The 19,863-nt window shown below is 36.1% G+C and overlaps 1 protein-coding gene across 8 annotated transcripts in view; it reads left to right on the top strand.

Moving 5' to 3' along the window:
- The window catches only part of BIRC6 (baculoviral IAP repeat containing 6), a 177,263-nt gene that overhangs the window by 57,032 nt on the left and 100,368 nt on the right, over window positions 1–19,863 (top strand). For 2 of the 8 annotated variants that reach the window (XM_066993893.1, XM_066993891.1), the window contains exons 22-36: window positions 2,513–2,646; window positions 3,755–3,901; window positions 4,400–4,587; window positions 5,224–5,538; window positions 5,946–6,045; window positions 6,518–6,732; window positions 6,901–7,109; window positions 7,414–7,760; window positions 8,730–8,949; window positions 9,919–10,052; window positions 12,380–12,517; window positions 13,256–13,398; window positions 13,981–14,112; window positions 16,036–16,251; window positions 19,397–19,580. In XM_066993893.1, coding sequence (XP_066849994.1) covers window positions 2,513–2,646; window positions 3,755–3,901; window positions 4,400–4,587; window positions 5,224–5,538; window positions 5,946–6,045; window positions 6,518–6,732; window positions 6,901–7,109; window positions 7,414–7,760; window positions 8,730–8,949; window positions 9,919–10,052; window positions 12,380–12,517; window positions 13,256–13,398; window positions 13,981–14,112; window positions 16,036–16,251; window positions 19,397–19,580 — 2,822 coding nt within the window. The remainder of the gene's footprint in view (window positions 1–2,512; window positions 2,647–3,754; window positions 3,902–4,399; window positions 4,588–5,223; window positions 5,539–5,945; window positions 6,046–6,517; window positions 6,733–6,900; window positions 7,110–7,413; window positions 7,761–8,729; window positions 8,950–9,918; window positions 10,053–12,379; window positions 12,518–13,255; window positions 13,399–13,980; window positions 14,113–16,035; window positions 16,252–19,396; window positions 19,581–19,863) is intronic. The other 6 variants (XM_066993895.1, XM_048047739.2, XM_066993892.1 and 3 more) reach the window with 6 other exon arrangements.

Raw genomic sequence — 19,863 nt, 5'->3', positions numbered from 1 at the left:
AATACACTAAATAGTTTCCGTTCTGTCACTAAATAGTTTCCCTTCTGTGTAGTGCTACATGAAATTGTGGACTATATGTAAGCTGACAATACACTTAAAGAATTGCTACGAAAGGCCAGATTGCTACGTGTAAAGACCTGGGGTATTTACTGGGAATGGAGGTTCTTATTCTAAATTATATAGACATGTAATTTCTGGCTATGATGTTGCATCTTTTACATGTTGAACTGATTAGCCACGTTAACTTTGGATTTATGTGCAATATCTAAAGGAGATCTCTGGTGGTTCAGTTTTTCAGCAGTTTCCAAAGCCATATTGTGATGATCTGAACATGCTGCTGGTACACAGCTCTTTTCAATTGTGATTTATGGGCAAAACTTGTCCCCCAAGTCAAGCAAGATCCAAGGTAGAAGAGTTCTGGTAGATGTTAGTTCAGAACCTTCAGATCAGCTTAAAATTGTAGTAAGCTAAATTCTTGAGAGGGGCTGTGTTTTTCTGTTTGTTTGTTGTTGTTTTTTTAAGACTATAAATACTTGATTAAGACTTGTTCTTAGGTGTTATACTTGGATCCTCATGTTCCCTACCACAGCTGTCTCCCTCTGCCTATGTCATCTCTCCTGCTGCAACTAAAGCCTGTTAATGGTTGTCCTGTCTGCCTTGATGGCAAAGAGCAGATTATTTACTTCTTGACAAATTTTGGATGTTTAGAGGATGTTTGTATCTTGATCATTTTCTCCAGAACTGTTGTCATTCTTATACCATTTCCTTGAGCTGTTTTCTTTGGTGCTTGTCTTCTGTGAACTGTGGTACACAAAACTGTAAACATAATTCCAGGTGAGACCTCTGCCTTGACAGAATACTCAGCAAGCTCTTCTCTGACAGAACTTAGTGCAGTACATTTGAATTTTGATCCTTTTCTATAAAGCTCTTGTAGTCTCTTTTTAGTTTTTATCACCTGCAAATGTAATAAATCAAATTCTTTCCTTAAATCGTTCAAGTAATCAATGTTAATGGCAAGCTGACCTAATGTAGTGAGTTCGTAATTCTGAAATGTAAAACAGACTGTGAAGGTGCCTTACTGAATTTTGTCTTTGAGCATTTGCTTATTTCATGTCACCACTTGACTCTGGCATATTTTCTTGCTACAGCAAAAATGTTAGTCTTGCTAGATGTGTTTTATGTGCTGTTTTTAATACATGCTTGCAAAGAGCAACTTAGATTGATCTAATGTGGTGTTCTTTGGCTAAATTTGTCATTTTAAGTCTGCTGTCTTGTAGGTGTCAGGTGTCTTGTAGTATATCTGGGGGAATATATATTAAATAGACTTATTTGTAATTCCTTGATTTTCTTTTCACTCTTTTTGAAGTTCGGTAGCAATTATTGCCCTTTAATAAAAACTTTGTTTTCTGACTATTTACAATCTTAGCATTGAGCCCAGCCGGCAGGGAAGCATTTTAACATTCATAGTCTAGAACTTGTCCTATCCTGCTGGTGTGGTAGTATTCATGTAATCATTATTGTTCTGTGACTTCTTGATCAAAAAAGACATTTGAACTTTGCAGCCTTCTCAGCATTACCAACTATTACCTTTCCTTGCCTGCCATACAAGAGAAACTTTTCCGAGGCAGGGGGAGAACAGGGGAGGGAGAAACTTGTTGTCGTTGCTGGTGTGTTTATGCAAATATTTCCAACTTGTTCTGGCTATTGCCAGTTGTCAAATTACGAAGTCTTGTGTGTTTCTCATTTTTGTTCCTATAGAGATGTGGTCTTTTTTCTACTCCTGCGTAACAATTTGTCCTGATTTCCATTTTTTGCTCCTCTTTTCAGTTGTTTGTAGTAGGTATTGGTAAAAAAAATAATAACAACAAAATGCCAGTTTTGTTACTACTTTGGATTTTCCTTTTTTCTTGGCATATAAAAGCCTAATTGGTTTGCAGCCATCTTGTTACCTGAACAATTGTCTGTTTTTTTCCCTACAGTACTGCCAGAGTAAGGAGTAATGAGATTTTCTGCTGCTGAGATATTTAAAGTACTGGCAAGTGTTAATTGATATCACTAGCAGCATTTCCCCTTTTGTTCTAACTTCAGCTGGAAGAACAGGCTGCGTTGGAATTTGTTTTGCGGTTCTGGAAAACTTCATTTTTATTGACTTCAGATAAATGGCTGATTTACCACGTGCAGGCATGCATATTGCTGTGGCTAACTAAGTTTGTAATTCTAGTTTTCGTGTCTGTGTGTGATTATATGTCATGTTTTCAGGACAGTATTAGATCTCCAAAACTAGTTAGTAACAGTGAGTTACTTAGCATCATAAGCTGTATGAAAAGGTCATCTAATAAGTGATTTTAATGAAATATTAGTAAATGGTAATTATTAAGATAAATCAGTTGAATGAAAAGAGTGGTTTGCAATATAGTAAGTTCTATGTGAACTACTTGGCCTTTTTCTGTAAATAATTTTATATAAAATTCTTATTCTTTAAATAGTGCTGTTTGTCTTATTCTGTTTGCAGATACGGATTATATAGTTCACCTTTTGATCCAGTTCTGTTTGATTTGGAAATAAGTGGATCTTCTTGTAAAAATGTATACAACAGCAGCATTGGAGTACAGTCAGATGAAATTGATTTGTCTGATGTTCTATCAGGTACATATGTTTAACAGTAACGTATCTGTGGAAAAATTAGTAACTGTCTCTCTTGTACTGATTATTTTAGGTAAGATATGTTTTTATACTTCCACTGTGTTTTATAGCTGTACACAATGAAGTTCTTAAGAGATCTCTTGAAGCAAGAGAATCTTTTATTTCCTATGGCTCTCAGAACAAGAAAAAAAGCCTTTTTCTGGAATAGGTGTTTTTCTTTTCCTGTAGAAGCGCTAAGAAAAGGCAAGATATTAAACAGAAAGGCTGCCATCATTTACTGTGTCAGAGTCACCAAGGGAAGCATTTGTCACTTCTATTGAGCAGCTTGTCTGAGATATCTATTATTATTCATTTAGACTTGCAACCATCCCCTGGCAGAGAAACATAAATGGATTTTTTCAGAACTTGGGAAGCTTCCAGGTGGCTTCTTTCTACTTAAAATATTACAGATTTAATTAGACGTTTTTCTGTTTCAGAGGCATTAAAGTGTCTTAAATATTCTCGTATCTGTCCTCTCAGGTTAGTTCATAAGTGAAACTTTAGGCCATGCAATGTCCTAAGAGTAAGATGCTTTTTACCTCTTAGGAAATTCTTTTCATAGCAAACATATTTCATCAATCGTAGCAATTCCTTTCCTTTTCTTGTCCACCTTCTTCCCACCTCGATACTCCACTGTTAGTATATTGAATAATAGTCTAGATTTTATACTAACTTGGTGTATGATCCTTGTCAGTCTGTTACTTTTTCTCTCTTCCTTTCCCGTAATTTCAGTGTATTTTTGCAAAGTTAACTCTCTGTTAGCATAGAAAGAATAAACCGCCAGTATATAATTTATTTCTGGCATTAAGAAAGTTACATTTTACACTGTGCTTTTGCTATCACATTTGATAATTGGACTTAAGACAGTCTGTTCAGATTTGGCAACACTGTCCGTTTTAAAATATACTCCCATTTATATTGTGGATGTGACAGTGTTAAGGTGTTTGTTCCACAACATGAAGTAATAAAATCTATGGATTATATTTAGTTGTCCCTTTCAGCTCTTTGGGATTTGTAATGTTGTTACCAAGAAAATATTAGATGATAGTGCAGATACCTACTTCTCTTTCAGGAAATGGGAAAATAAGTAGCTGTGCAGCTGCTGAAGGTAGTTTTACCTCCCTTACTGGGCTTCTGGAAGTTGAACCTCTGCACTTTACCTGCGTTTCAACAAGTGATGGAACTAGAATAGAAAGGGACGATGCAAGTACGTTTACTGGTATATACAATTTTTCATTTTTTCTACTTAGCATAATTCTACAATGTGATAATTTTAATTGGACATAATGAGCACTGTTTGTCAAATGGATTTGTCTGAAGTATTGAAATATTTTAAAAAATAATTTGTATGTCAATTTCTTCATAGAGTTTAACAAACTAGATTTCAGATTTATGAATTGGAATGAATTTGTTTCTGTCGGTGAGTGAGTGTAATCTACAAACATGCATGTTTACCTTGTAGCCTAATGTGGCAAAAATATTCCAGGGCTTTAGGTGGCTCTCTATAATGAAAATGTTGCATGTATACTGAATGTATAATCTATAAACCATATGCTTTGTAATTCAAGATGATAATACTTTGTTGGAAAAAGTCGATAGACATGATACTTATCTTGTTTTTACATTGCTCTCAACAATTAAGGAATTAAAGGTGGTTTTTATCATTTCTGTTCTACATAAATGTTTGTTTGTTTGTTTTTTGTTTGTTTCATGCCAGTGAGTACCTTTGGGGTTACCCCAGCAGTTGGTGGTCTCTCATCTGGAACGGTTGGGGAAGCCTCGACAGCACTGAGTTCGGCAGCCCAGGTAGCTTTGCAGTCTCTCTCTCATGCAATGGCCTCAGCCGAGCAACAGCTCCAGGTGCTGCAAGAGAAACAGCAGCAGCTTTTGAAGCTTCAGCAACAGGTTGGAGGCTACTTGGCTATTTTTTAATGCTGTCTCTAAACTTCAAAAGCTGAGGAAAATAGTTGCAGAGCTAGTCACTTTTTTTCTTTTCTTTTTTTTTTTCCTTCTTTTTCCTCTTTTTCCATAGTGTATTTGAGGAATGAGCAGCTCTGGACTGAACATCCACACTCGTTAAGCAAAATGATGAGTCTCCCATGCTGCTTCAGTCTTTCAGACTTGTTTTTTGTATATTTTGAGGATGGGTGGGGGAATTTGTTATCAAAACTAAATCTTAATACGTAAGAGCATCAATCTGTGAAACTGAGAAAGACCACTGAAATGAAAGACAGAGTTGCAGATGTGGGGAAATAAATGATAAACCTATTATTATAATGCAGTTTGTGTTGACACTGTGACTCTTCTGGTGTTGTTGTATTTTATTGTTATTATTATTTGATTACTCCTGTTCCTCAGCAAGGGAGGTCAAGTTGAATACAGTTTTATTTTTCAGCTTGTAGTAGACAGCTAGCGTGCCGATGTTGAAGGTGTGGAATTCTTAAATCTAGCTCAATGCAAACTGAACTCGTATTTCAATATTACTCCTGTGTTCACAAACAGAATTGTTTGCTACCTACACTGTTTCCATTTTTCCCACAGAAAGCTAAGCTGGAAGCAAAACTGCATCAGACAACAGCAGCAGCGGCGGCGGCAGCATCAGCAGTTGGTCCTGTTCACAACTCTGTGCCTTCTAATCCAGTAGCAGCCCCAGGGTTCTTCATTCATCCTTCAGATGTCATTCCGCCAACACCGAAAACAACTCCTCTTTTCATGACTCCTCCCTTGACTCCACCTAATGAGGCAGTTTCTGCTGTTATTAGTGCAGAGCTTGCTCAGCTTTTCCCTGGTTCAGTCATTGATCCCCCAACAGTTAACCTCGCTGCACATAACAAAAATACAAGCAAGACTAGAACGGTAATTGTTTTCATTTGCTTTTTATGGAAATGTGGTGATATTAGCCATCTAACTAATTTGTACTCGAGTGCTAGTAAATCTGTTTATTTGGATGAGGTGTGAAAACTACATAACTGAGTTTAGACAGTATGAAAAGAAAGACTTTCTGAAAGTGAGATAAGGTTATCACTCCAATGGTTTCTTTAAACTGGAACTAGCTCAACTGTATAATGAGCTATAAATACTCTAAACCTGGTAGTTAATGTATTTTGATGGTGCATGGTCAAATATAAATGTAGTATAGGTGTTGTCAGAAATTGGACATCTTTAAATCTTGAGGTTTTCCTAGAGTTTCTTCTAAAGAATAGGTTATTATAAATCTGTAGCCTTTAATGACTTAATTTTACTGTTGTTTTTCCCCTTCTCAGAATCCACTTGGATCTGGTCTTGCTCTTGCAATATCTCATGCTTCACATTTTCTTCAACCTCCACCTCATCAGTCAATTATTATAGAGCGAATGCATTCAGGTAAATAATAATAATAATAATAATTTTGACACATTTTCTATTAAGTATTTTTCAGGGTCTTTTGTGAGTTGCTTAGCTGCAGTTTCACTTGGCTTTCTAAAGAAAAGATATGTTTGAGTTTGCATTTCCATTACATCCAGAAGTTTAAGCCCCAACTTCAGTAATGTTCACCAAGTTTGAAAAATCCTTGGGGAGGAGGGAGAGGTGTGCAGAAGGGACAGTGTATGTTGGGACTCGAGACAGAGCATAGATTCTGAAGTAATGCATAAAAGACTTAACACTGTACATTAATTTGAATCCCAGATTTTCTTTTCAATGGGTGCAAGCTGTGCTGGGAGATTTTGAAACTGTACAGCTATTTCAAACCTCAAATAAACACTTTTTTGACAATATACAAACAGAAATTTTGTTGTTTGAGGAGTAATATCTCTCACTGATTAAAGTGCACTGGTATCCTGTCCTTTTTCTCTAGGAGCAAGAAGATTTGTGACCTTAGATTTTGGAAGACCTATATTACTGACAGATGTATTGATTCCCACATGTGGAGACTTGGCTTCTTTGTCAATTGACATCTGGACTTTAGGAGAGGAAGTGGATGGAAGGCGGCTGGTAGTGGCTACTGACATTAGCACACACTCACTTATTTTACATGACTTGTTGCCCCCGCCAGTTTGCAGGTTTATGAAGGTAAGAGGAGATGGACTGTACAATGTCTTATTTAAACTCTTGATTTTCGTTACTTTGTGAACTTTCTTTGAAGTTCTCTTCAGATCAAACTTAGCTGCCTACACATGAATTCTTGATTTAGTGTATATTTTGCCTGTTTTGTAACAATACTGCTGTATTCTTTTTCAGATCACTGTTATTGGTCGATATGGTAGCACAAATGCTAGAGCAAAAATTCCATTGGGATTTTATTATGGCCATACCTATATCCTGCCCTTTGAAAATGAGCTGAAACTAATGCATGATCCCCTCAGAGGAGAAGGTGAAGCTGCAAATCAGCCAGAAATTGACCAACATTTAGCAATGATGGTTGCATTGCAAGAAGACATACAGTGCAGGTTGGAAGAAAAAAAAATGCATATTTACTAGTTATTTTAGCTTAAAACACTGGAATATCAGAAGTTTCTTTCATAAGTATTTTTTCTTCCTGTGTTATTATTCAGTTAAAATTAAACTGTTGTTGAGTTGTTATAGTGAGCATCTTCATACTATTAAAAAAGACTACTCTGTATTTTTTTTTTCTTATATCTGTTTCAGTAATGTGTTCAAAATGGACCAGAAGTCATCTTCTGGCAAGGTGATTTTCAAGTATATTGCTGCTTACGAACGTCTATTATATTGTGTTGGAATGTTTCCTTTTAGGTACAATTTGGCCTGCCATCGGTTAGAAATCCTTCTGCAGAGTATTGACCTGCCACCACTCAATAGTGCTAACAATGCCCAGTACTTTTTACGAAAGCCAGACAAGGCAGTAGAAGAAGATAGCAGAGTATTTTCTGCTTACCAGGACTGCATTCAGCTACAGCTTCAACTCAATTTGGCTCACCATGCTGTTCAGAGGCTCAGAGTAGCTTTAGGTGCAAGCAGGAAAACGCTGAAGGAACAATCTGATCCAAAAGAGTTGATTCAGATGTCATCTACGGAACAGTTGCGCACCATCATTAGATACTTACTGGATACTTTGCTTAGTTTGCTTCATTCTTCCAATGGTAAGTATTTTTTCAGATTTCAAAGCTTTTGTCATGTTTGTGGAAACAATTTATAAGTGTTGCTTTTTCTGAATCTGTATGTTCCCACTATAAAGCTTTTAAACTGTATTCTGTTATGTTTTACTATGAGTTTAGTAGCTGGTAATATGCAGTGCACGGCTTGACCAATTGCACCAAGCTGACCTAACTAACCACTTCCTACTTCAAAAAAGGATGGGACAGGGTATCAAGTTCCTTCTCCCTTTTCCATAGTCCTAGCTGCATTTTCCTTTGTTCAGATACCATTTGATAGTGACACCATCTTGTGGGCTGATTCAGTTTGTTGAAGACTGCCCAGGCACAATATTCATGTAGATAGAATGAGCTTGTGGAAGATCCTGGAACCAGATGAGGCAGTTAAAAGTGGGCAACAGAGGCAGAGAGAACTTCATTGGAAAAAAATCATAAAATCAATATCTGTGCTCAGTTGTTGATTTTTTAATATCTAGATATCCAGTAAGGATTGTTATTTCCTAAACTCGCCATTGAAAGTGTTCTTGGAGAATCAAAATTGAAAAGTCTGAGTAGGAGTGGTGAATCTAAAAAAAAAAAAATTTTTTTAAATAGTATTTGCGGAACATTGTTCTCTAAATAGGCAGGTGTGTCTATCTTGTAATCTTCTGTGCCAGTTTGTTCTTAAGCGTAATGATGGTTTGGTTTTTGCTTTGTATAGATTCCATGGAGATATTTGATGCGCTAACATGAAATTGATATGGTTTTGACCAAACGGACTGATCTTTATGGGTTACCTGCAAATTACCATCTCCCCATCTGTTCCTCTCTCTTCCTGCTTTCCCATGTCAATTAGTCTAATTATAATAGTTTTTAAAACTTCCTACAAACTTTTTCTTCTTGTCTTGAAGCCAAAGTAGTTATAATGGCATCATTCTCTCTCCTTAAACATGGTTGCTTATTCTCTTTTATTAAAAGGACACTCTGTTCCTGTGGTTCTACAAAGTACTTTTCATGCTCAAGCTTGTGAAGAATTATTTAAACACTTATGTATCAGTGGAACCCCCAAAATACGTTTGCATACTGGCCTTCTACTTGTTCAGCTTTGTGGAGGAGAAAGGTGGTGGGGTCAGTTTCTCTCGAACGTATTGCAGGAATTATACAATTCAGAGCAACTTCTCATATTCCCACAAGACAGGTAAGGTATAAGCTTATATTGATATGTCACCTGTGAATCACTTGTAAATAATTCCATGGTTCGTAACTTAACATTTCAATTGGCAAAAATGTGGCTAAATAATACTTACCTGTTTATTCCACTGATGTAAGAAGTAGTTCCAAAAAAGCACTGCAAATGACAGTTGTCTGTTTGTAGTTATTTATTTTACATGTATTCGGTACTTGCACCGCAATAAGTTGCTCTTTTCCTCACTTAGAAGTGAATTGGAAGACACTTCTGGTGCTCTTCACATACCTACCAGGATTGCTTTCCAGTGTCAAAAATTGCCTTCTGCTTTATCAGGCTTGAATACACTCTCACCACAGAGCTGTTCTTCCTTCTTCCAATGCATTTGGAAGTAGAAATGAGACTGAAAAGCACACTACTTGCATCTAATATAGAAGTTGTCTGAGATATGAGCAAACAAGCGTAGAGCTGAGTACTAGGTGTTAGGATGTGTGGATCATTTCAGATTATTGAATGAGATACTTGATATTCTAAACATCCCTCTGTTATTTTAATCTGACATATTTGCTGTTCTGTGGCTTTCTGCCTTCTTTGGACTGTAACATTTACATTGTCATACTTCTAAATGGATTAATTCAATGTTATGAGAGTACATGTATTGAATTCTCTACTCCTGCTATTCAGCATATCATATGTAATAGGAAATAAAACAGATAAGCTCTTGTTTCAGATGTACAGAATGGGATGTTCTGCAAGTAACTACTGACCTCTTCAGGGTAAAACAGAAAACATATAACAAAATACTGCACTATCTCTATGACAATAGATCTTGAAATCTAGTCCACTTGCTGGGCCACAGTGCTGGTTTCTGTAGCAATCTGCTTGAAAGCCTAGGGGAATACGCTTCTAGAAGGGGTGTTTCATAATATTACTGAAACTGGAGAGAAAATGAAATCTTAAATATTTAAATTTTATTTTTAGGGTCTTCATGTTGCTTTCCTGCATTGGCCAAAGATCTCTTAGTAACAGTGGTGTTTTAGAAAGTTTACTTAATCTCCTGGATAACCTGCTTTCACCACTGCAACCTCATTTACCTGCGCACAGAAGAACTGAAGGTAGGCCTCTAATTTGGGAAACTGTAGCTTCATATTCATTATAAGCTAGAAAACTGGAAGACTAGCTCACAGTTTTTGGTGTATTAAAAGAAGAGATTGGTTTTGTTTATTATATTTTTGAAACACAGATGTCTTTTAAAATATGCTCAAATTTCTTGTTCTGTAGGTACTAAGAGATACTCTTTTCCCTTGTTTAAATGTGAACAAAGTCTATTTGGTTGCTTTCAATTCAGCTAGGAAGCTTTAAAGTTTCAGCCAAGTGGGAGGAACGTCCAAGGTGTAGACAGCTCTAATGACTCCAGCAAATGACTTCGGAATTTAGTATTTTGGAAAGAAGCGTCTGTTTTTGTTCATAAGACCTTTTCTAAGTTTCAGCTTTTGAAGTGAAATGCAGCTATGAAGACAGACTTGAAACCATCCTTATGGTTTCTGCAAACTACATTTTTTTTGTCATTGTTGTAACCACAAGAAATTTACATTTTCTTAACACTAAAAAAAAAAAAGAACCTGACATTATATTCTCCAAACTTGATTTTTTGAAGTGTTTTCTTAACCACTCGAAGTTTGTAGAAAATGCTTGATCAAATTCTACTTTATCAGTTCTGTACATGTAGCAGAACATTGTAGAAGATACGCTACTTAAAATTCGTAGCATTACGAAGTTGGTAAATGCCAGCTGAGACTCTGTCCTTACTTGTTATCTTGTCTCCTGACGTGAACAAGCCTCAAGCTGGTGTCAGAAGCTGTCCTATTGCTTCCCCTTGGTCTACCATGTACTTTCTCAATCTTGGCCATATCCTGCTATAGTCTCTTAATGAGTCTGAGGCAAATCCAAGCTTACATCTCCTCTACCTCTGTTTGCACTCTCCCCACAGCTGCCAATTCCTTTCATAGCTCTTGCCTTACTAGTTGTCCTCACGGAGGACTTTAGGAAGCAGAAGTAACTGATACTTCAGAACTTTATTTGCTGGTCTTCCAGCTTCCTTCCTCCTGGACAGTACAGGTGAGTACTAGGGCACTATTATGTGTAATGGAAGCATCAGGTATGGCAGAAGAAAATCCTATTTGAGAACTACCACGCATAACTAAGGGCAAAGGGGTGAAAACTTACTGGGGAAAAAGTCAGAAAACGAAAATCAGAGCAAGAAGTGAGCATTATGAATAGAGAGAATTTAGAAGACTTGAGACAGAGGTGGGATATGGAAATGTCTGCAGTTGTTGTTGAGGTCGTGTTATGGGAAGGCCTACTGTTCCTCTGCCCACCTGAGGTGGGCTGTTTTTGGCCAGCATGGATAGGAGACTGGAGTAAACAGTCAGGGCCTACATCCTCTTGCTTGGGCTGCCAGCAACTAGGTGTGATTTTGGACAAGTTGTTTTTATGCCTTAGTTTTCTTCTTTGAGCTGAAATTAATAATCATTTGAGTTGATTAAAGCTTTTTTGAGGTCAGTGGATGAAAAGTATAGTGTAGCTAAACATGGCTCAGTACCGTGCACAGATATGAAAATGGGTATGTAACCTCTAGTACTGTTGAGTTTGCTCTATTGATACTGTGTGAAAGAATGCAATTTGCTTAATGACAGTGTTCCAGTGGTCATTAATTGTAGGTTTCTGGTTGGTATTGAGTACTCATAAGTTCACTTTAGAACCGTTCATTTAGATTTAATCATGCACACACAAATTTTTCTTGCATGATGTGTAAGATAATTTTTTTTTTCTTCTGCCTGTACAAAACCACTGAATTTAAAGTGTGAGACTGAAATAGGCAGTAACTAGCTATTAGTGCCACCAGCATGGTTTATCTAATCTGAACTCAATGTTGGCTTTCCTGAAATTTGTTTGAATGGCTACATGAAAATACACTATAAAGGAGTAATAATGAAGCTATTTGAGTGCAAGGCTTGTTGGAGCCTTGGGTGATGGGAGGAATTTCGTACTATGGATTAAGTCACATCTAATTTATGTGCTTTTATGCAAGCAGCTGTCATTCTGCATTTGATATTTAGGAAATTCAGGCATATAATTTTAGTCTTCTTTTTAAATGCCACTTGATTTCTACCTGTAACGGTAGAGGTGAAGCTTTTTACTTCTGACTTGATCAGCCTAAAAGAACTGTGATATTTGCTTTTGTGCCTCAACGCTACACGAAATGTTTGATTTCTTGTCATATTTATGAGTGCTCAGCGTCTTATCCTTGATATAAAAAAGGCATCTTTGTGGCCTAGTGAAATGTGTGCTGTGTAATTCCTGTCATGATTTTTTATTTTATTTTTTATGTTCTTATGGCTTCCAAACTTTATTAAGGCACTCAAATCTATTTCTTTTTAAGGAGTGTTAGATATTCCCATGATCAGCTGGGTTGTAATGCTGGTGTCCAGACTACTGGATTATGTAGCTACTGTTGAAGATGAAGCAGCCACAGCCAAGAAACCTTTGAATGGAAAAGAGAGGGAACGTTTTTTGACAGGTAGGCGATATTATTTTTAATTAAATGTCAAAGCTTGTTTCTGTGACTGTTTTGGAGCTGTTCAAATACTTAAAATATATTTTGAGCTCATTTAAAAAATGTGATTTTTAAAGCAAATATTGTGATTGTTTTATTTTCACTGTTGTTTGCTTCTTCACCTGCTTTTTTCCTTAGAAATATGTCTCTCTCTTTTTAAAGGATAATTACAAATTTCATTTGATTTTGTGAAATGTCTGTATATTGTTCTGTGACTCCTGTACCAGGCAGTTGAGAGTATACCATGTTAAAACCATATTTGTATTGTGAGGAATTGCAGTAGTATGACTTTATTACCTGTTCTGGTGTTTGTTGTGGTATATGTACCTTTTAAATGCATAGTTTTTTTTAGTAGTGGTTTTATTTTTTTGAGTGGGATAGCTATTATTTTATTTGAGCAGCTTTTCTAAGAATCAAACCTGGAAAGCTTTTGTGTTACTAAGGCTGTTCAGGCATTTTTAGTTAGGACAGTCTTTCTTATCTCCTTATGTTTTAAAAATAACAAAAGTAAACATTTTAAAATTACGCAGAAATATCACCATATGTAAGTAGAGTTGCATTTCACTAAGAATTTTATTTGGCTTGTTTCTTTAATATTTATTGTATAGAGATGCCAACCCTTGCCATATAAATGTTCTTCTGTAGAGTTAAATGAGTTTTAACAATACTGATTACTATCTTTTTTCTTTTTTTTTCCATTAGGAAACCAATGGAGTTTTATAAATAATAGCCTTCACACTCAGAGTCTGAGCAGATCTACTAAAGGCAACAGTAGCCTGGATAGACTGTATTCCCGAAAGATTAGAAAACAGCTTGTGCATCATAAACAGGTGACTTCTGGCACGGTAGTGGCTATTTTCACAGAAAATTCTGTATAGCTTGTCTCATTTTCTGAGAGAACAGCTTTGGCATTGGGACTCATTCAGCCTTGCTTTTGCATAGTCTGATTCTGGAGCTAAAGGCTGCCTATCTTCTTTGATATTTGTCTCAAACTGTGGGGCATGGCATCTGCTGAAAGAACAAATGTTGAAATGTACTGTTGCGTTCTGGGACCCATATTGGGTAATAAATATAATTTACTTTTTAGGTAGGTCTGGGTACATCGAAGTACAAGCTCCTAAGCTGTGATTTAACAGCTGGCAATGCTTAAGAGACAGCGATTTCATTTCTAAATGCAACCATGCTGGTTTTATGACCCTGGGCATGTATGTCTTGAGCTCCTTTAAAATTAGTTTTTTTCTTAAACTTCATCTGTTCTGTGTCTGCTAGTGGCCCCTAAAGGTGTCTCAGTTAAAGATGTGTATAAAGTATCTTTAAAAGGCTCAAGTTACAGTTTGAACTGAAGATTACTATCATATGAAAATACTGATCCTTTTAACATCTTATTGCTTAAATTTTCATTTTTTCCTATTAACATTTTCTTTTAGCAACTTAACTTATTAAAAGCAAAGCAGAAGGCTTTGGTGGAACAGATGGAAAAAGAGAAAATACAAAGCAACAAAGGATCATCATACAAACTTTTAGTAGAACAGGCAAAACTAAAGCAGGCCACTTCAAAGGTATGATGCTCTGAAACTGTAATTGACTTCCTGTCCTATGTGTGAAAAGATCCGTTCCTGCAAAGTCATTTTTGTCCTATGTTGACCTTACTTTTAGAAAGTGTTTCACCATGGCTGCTATCAAGGATATTCTGAGGTTGAATACAGCAGCCATGTGGAAATTTCTTGCCTTGGGAAAAATATTTACCCTTCAACAGGGTTTTTTTCTTTTTTTTTTAAGTGGTCATAGCCAAAATGACCAGTAATCCTGCAGCTTTGGGAATGCTAGTCTTATCTTTAAACTTTAGATAACGTATACCAAGAGAAATGTAAATTAATATTTTATACAGCTAACCCTTATACGTGGTGCTCTTCCAGATGCTGACCTGGTTGAGTAAGGAGAAAATAATCCTGCCATCTGAGTGACTCCCCAGACTAAGAAATACAACTTTTGAGAATGTTTTCTGAGCTTCCTAAAAGTATTTATCTTGTAGATTGTGGCATATTGCAGTAAGCTCCAGACTTACTGAGAGTGGGTATCATAGTAAAGAACTATTTTGAACATGAGATGAGATGCAGAAATTCAGGGATCTCTGGAGATGGCAGCACAAACATATCAAGGAATACAAAAAAGTGCAAATCTTTCTAGCTACCAAAATTAAGTATCTCTTTAAATATTTCCTGTGTAGTTCCAGAAGTACTAATGTCTGTTTGAATGACTGAGAGTAGGACTGTGGAATGACATAATGGAATAGTGGGCCTTAAAGGCATTCTGAAGAAAAATCTTACAAAAATTTCCAGTAACTGTGAAAAAGCAACCTAGAAATTTAAGCACTAGTATAAAAATGAAGCCTTAAGTTTTCACCAACTCTGCTTGTCACGAGCTGTTCTTTCCTGTTCTATCTTCTGCTTTATTCCAGCAGGTTATACGGGGGGGGGCTATTTCAACAGCTCTGCTCCAGCAGTGGCCCCCTTGAGACATCTTTTAATGACTCACTGGCTGAAATATGCTGTCTAGCTATATAAGTTTCACTTTATAGCAACCTCGTTGCATCCAAAAATGCATGTTGAACTAAAGAGTTTCCCCTTGAAATTTCTTAACATCTAGTTATGGTATTACTCTACGCTGGATAGTTGGCATTTCATGCATTTTTTTACTATTTTGCCTACTAATCACTTCCAGTTATGACATGGTGTGAGTAACCTAAAACATTTACTGCATTTTGGAGAAAGCTGAAGCCTTTGTCTTGGTAAATAGTTTTTTCTCTGGTCTATTTCAGTATCTAGTACTTAAGTGAGACTGTAAGAGGCCTTTGCATTATCTAATTTTACGCTGCTTTTGTAGCTGGTAACAGTGAACTGCTGGAGTGCCCTGGGTGGGCGCTAAAATTAATAAAAGCACCTTCTTTCCTCCACTGAATTTATAGACACTCGGTCACATAGGTTGTAGTTTAAAGCCCTGATCAAGTATTGGATTAATTTGATTTGTGGTGTTTGTTGGATGCTTTATATCTTGCAACTATTAAAAATTATAAAAATTGCCAATGATTTATCTAATGTGAAGAACTGAAAGTCAGCATTCTTGTAGGGATAAATTTCCATATTAACTATTTTCTGTCTGCCGTTCACTTCGTGCTAACAGTAGTTTTATATGCAGGTGTGGAAACAAGAAAGGGATTTCTAAAATACATGTTCTTGATATGTTTTATGGCAAACATAAAGGCTTAATTGGTACTTGTGTGGAACTGAATAACCTGGTTATTGCTCTGTTACCTGAGACAACATTCTGCCAAAACAAATTTCTGCCAGTAAAACCTTAATTCCATTTCACAAATGTTCTTAGACTCTCCTTTACTGTTATTGCTGCCTCAGATTTTTGCTGGGAGAAGATCCAGAGCTTAGTCTTAAAATGTGTAACTGCTGTTTCAAATTTAATTTCTACAGCACTTCAAGGATTTAATACGTTTACGTCGGACTGCAGAATGGCCTCGTTCTACTTTGGATACTGAAGTATCAACAACAAAAGAAACTCCAGAAATTGAACCACTTCCCTTTACACTGGCACATGAACGTTGTATTTCTGTAGTGCAGAAGCTGGCACTCTTTCTCCTGTCAATGGATTTTACTTGTCATGCAGATTTACTTCTGTTTGTTTGTAAGGTAAACAGAACATGGGATATCATTCTAAAGTTGCAGTGGAAACCACATTTCTGTCACTGCTTTTTTGCTTGCTTGCTGGTAAAAAATCAGCTGTAGCAGTGAAATTTCTAGTAATTTGTGGTGAGGTAGTTTTTCCTGATCTGTCACTTTTTGTGTAATTTACAAAATGATGGCTTCAAAATGGCCTAGAAAGACTTAACTTTAAAAAAAAATATTTTCGTGTAAGTACATTTGTAAAGTTCTAACATTTCAACCTAGTAAAAATATCTGATTTATTTGTTTAAAAAAAATATGGAAATGAAAACTATTACTTATCTTCATGGTGTTAAACATGAATAAGCAGCAAGCACATGACCATCTTGTTAGCACTCCATTAGTCAGTTGAAAGTATTTTCCTTTAGCCTGAATTCAGGATTCTGAGTCTCTATAGCAGTTGTTTGTTTCATTGATAGTTGTGGGAGTTTTTCTATACAGTTTGGGGGCAATTCTTTCTCCTTATTTATAATGATTTTGCATGAAGTTGTCTGTAAGAACACGCTTGCAACTTTGACTTCAGCTGTAGAAATGTGTAATTTCTGAAGGATGCCTAAAAATCTTTATTGTAGCTCCCATTAAGGAAATTAGCGTTTTTTTTAAAGTGTACTGTGAATGGTGGGGATCTTTAAGTGAAGCTTCTTATGTACTACGTTTGTTTCCTGCTTGTTTCTTGATGCTTTCCAACGATTTTCTGGGATTTTATAATCCCAGATTGGGGTTGACATAAGTATATAAAAGTTTTGTATTACGTCTTGCTAGTTGGATGTGCTTACATGGCACCTTTCTTTTTTTTTCCTTCTGAAAAACAAATGCAATTAGTCAGGTCTTGGCAAAAAAAATCTTTTCTTTCTTACTGGATTATCAATAGTAACTATGACAGAATATCTGTCCAGACCAGTGGTCTTTCTATCTTTATTTATGGATCTCAGCTTTTAGGTAGCAGTATGCAAAATCTTTCTTTTTTGCGAATTCAGAGAAATTAAACATGGTCTGTGAGCTAGATTTCTTGTGCATTGCTTTTTGAAACATGCAGCCTTCCAGTTTCCTTCAATTCTCCTTCCATCTGGAGAGGGAATTTGAGCAGTGTTTGCTCGTATTGCTCTTTCTACCGTCTCATCTTCTCTATTGTGTAAGTTTCCACTAACACGAGTCAATTATTCAGATTTTGGTATTCAGAAGGGTGATTTGACTACTGCAAACACATTTTTCAAGAGAAAATGAAAGCAAAAATTTTGTAATTGTGAGCATTTTCTGCATACACTTTTGGGGGTTGCTTTTTGCTTCTTTTTTTTTTTTTTAATCCTCTTCAGCCTCAAGAAAAAAATCCTGGCTGGTTTTAAGAATTACATCTATAACTTAGCTCCTGCTATCTTTTAGGAGAGGGAGTATGGTTATCACAGGGTAAATGTCCTACAGACTGGTTATCACAGGGTAAATTTCCTACTGAAAAAGCTAAAGAAACCTCAAAAAAAAAAAAAAGGCGGTTCTGGGACTTTGCCTAGAATCTTACAGCTAAAAGGCAACTGACTTTGGATCACAATTCCAAGGTGAAGAAATATGAACTTTTTCTTGATCTTTTTTGCATGTAACGTGAGGACGATGTTGGTCAAATAACCAAAAATCAAGTCTGCTTTCCACCATTTGTCCATAGGAGCTGTTAATGTGGAATGGAAAACTCTTTTTTTATCTTTTTAGCAAACCCAGATATTGCCTCCTATAGACAAGAGTCTTGGTGAACATGTTGGCCTCCTGCTGTGGAATGGGAGGTCTGTGCAGATAATTCTTTCTTACCTCATGCAGTTACTGAGGCCGAACTCCGATTTATTCATGACCTAACAAAAAATAGGTTGTAATAAGTAAGAAAAAGTTGAGGTCAGTTAAATGCCACATTCTATATCCAGTTCAATCCTGTAGCAGTATAATTACTACTTTGTTTTTTAAGTGTGATTGGAGGTTCCCTTTTCCCAGAGCAGGAGCTATGCCTAACATACTAGGAGCTGTGTGTTTACTCCTTAGTACTGGAAGTGCCAGGCTTCAGAATTGTCCAAATGCACTACAACTGCAAAGGTGTTGCACCAAAGGAAGGAACAACGTTGAAAGGACTTAATAATTCCACTCAGCTCTGTCATCAATTTGGAGAGTTATTTCTTATAACCCTGTTCAGTACTCTTATAAACTACTATATTTTTGACCATAACCTTTACCAAGAAGATTCTTGGAACTTGTATCTGAAATTAGATAAATACTGCTTATTTTTAGAGTGAAAATGATCTTAAATTGTAGTTATTTCAGACTGCCAGGCAACTTTGCCTGGTTTATTACAGCACTCTGAACTTAATACATTAGTTGTGAGTGTGGACTCCCTGACAAGGCAGCTACTGCCTGATTTACTTTGGGCACAGACTTTTTTTTTTTTTGGATGTATTATGTCCAAGAAATTTTGAGTTTTATTGTTGTTGTTTGTGTTTTTAATATTGTGGATTTTTTAAAGGCTCAGTGTATAGGATTTTCCTTTATAAAGAAGATTTTATTGTGCTATTTAGTATGCTCTTCAGAACTGTTTTCATGCAGATATGAGTATTTATAGATGATCCATGACCTTACTATGGAACCTTTTTAAATATGCTTGACTCACCTCTTGGCACTTGAACAATGAAGTAGTACTCTAATTCCATTTTTCATTCCAAAATTGCTCAATCTTTGAAGGTTGAGCAAGGCATTTTTAAGGTTATTTAGAGATATTTTTGTAGCTTTACATTGCTACAGAAACAGTCCTGAGATCAATTTTTCAGACTTCTTTAAAAAAAAAAAAAAAAAAATGTTGTTGAGTTACACAGTGTGGGAGAATCAGGATTACAGTGTTTTACTCTGAGCCGGAAATGATGGCCACTTTCACTGATGGACAGTGAAAATCTCAAGTAATAAAGTGGAGAGGTGAATTTCATGGATGACTTGTGGTCCCTGAGTTCATCATTTGGCAGGAAGACTGGTGCTTTATCAGTTGGAGTGTAGTTGTAGGGATAGTTGAAAATTTTGTCATGATTTTGATTGCTTCGTTCTTGGGATATGGAGGAGAATTGATGTAATTATATTTTCATATTTTTTATAGGTTCTTGCTAGAATTGCAAATGCTACAAGACCAACAATTCATTTATGTGAGATTGTAAATGAAACTCAGTTGGAAAGATTATTGCTGCTTCTCGTTGGAACTGACTTTAACAGGGGAGACATCTCTTGGGGAGGAGCATGGGCTCAGTATTCTCTGACGTGCATGCTGCAGGATATTCTAGCAGGTTTGTTTTAAGTTCATATTCTTCACTATGTAGCTTACATTGGAAATTGATTTTCTTCATTTTTTTTTTATTATTTTGTTAGAATCTGCTGACTCTTAAGATACTGAGGAAAAAAATTATGATTCACAAGCAAATTGAGATGAGATTGTAATAAATAGAGTTTAAAATCTTTTGATTATCACTCAATCCTGAATAAATGACTTCTGCACTGAAAAGTAAAGCGTGTGCGTGTATACATTGTATATGTGTATGTGTGTGTCATCCCAATTATTTGAAAATTATC

This window comes from Anser cygnoides, chromosome 3 (assembly GCF_040182565.1).
Source record: "Anser cygnoides isolate HZ-2024a breed goose chromosome 3, Taihu_goose_T2T_genome, whole genome shotgun sequence".
Lineage (NCBI taxonomy): Eukaryota > Metazoa > Chordata > Aves > Anseriformes > Anatidae > Anser > Anser cygnoides.
This window is presented reverse-complemented; position numbering and strand designations above follow the sequence as displayed.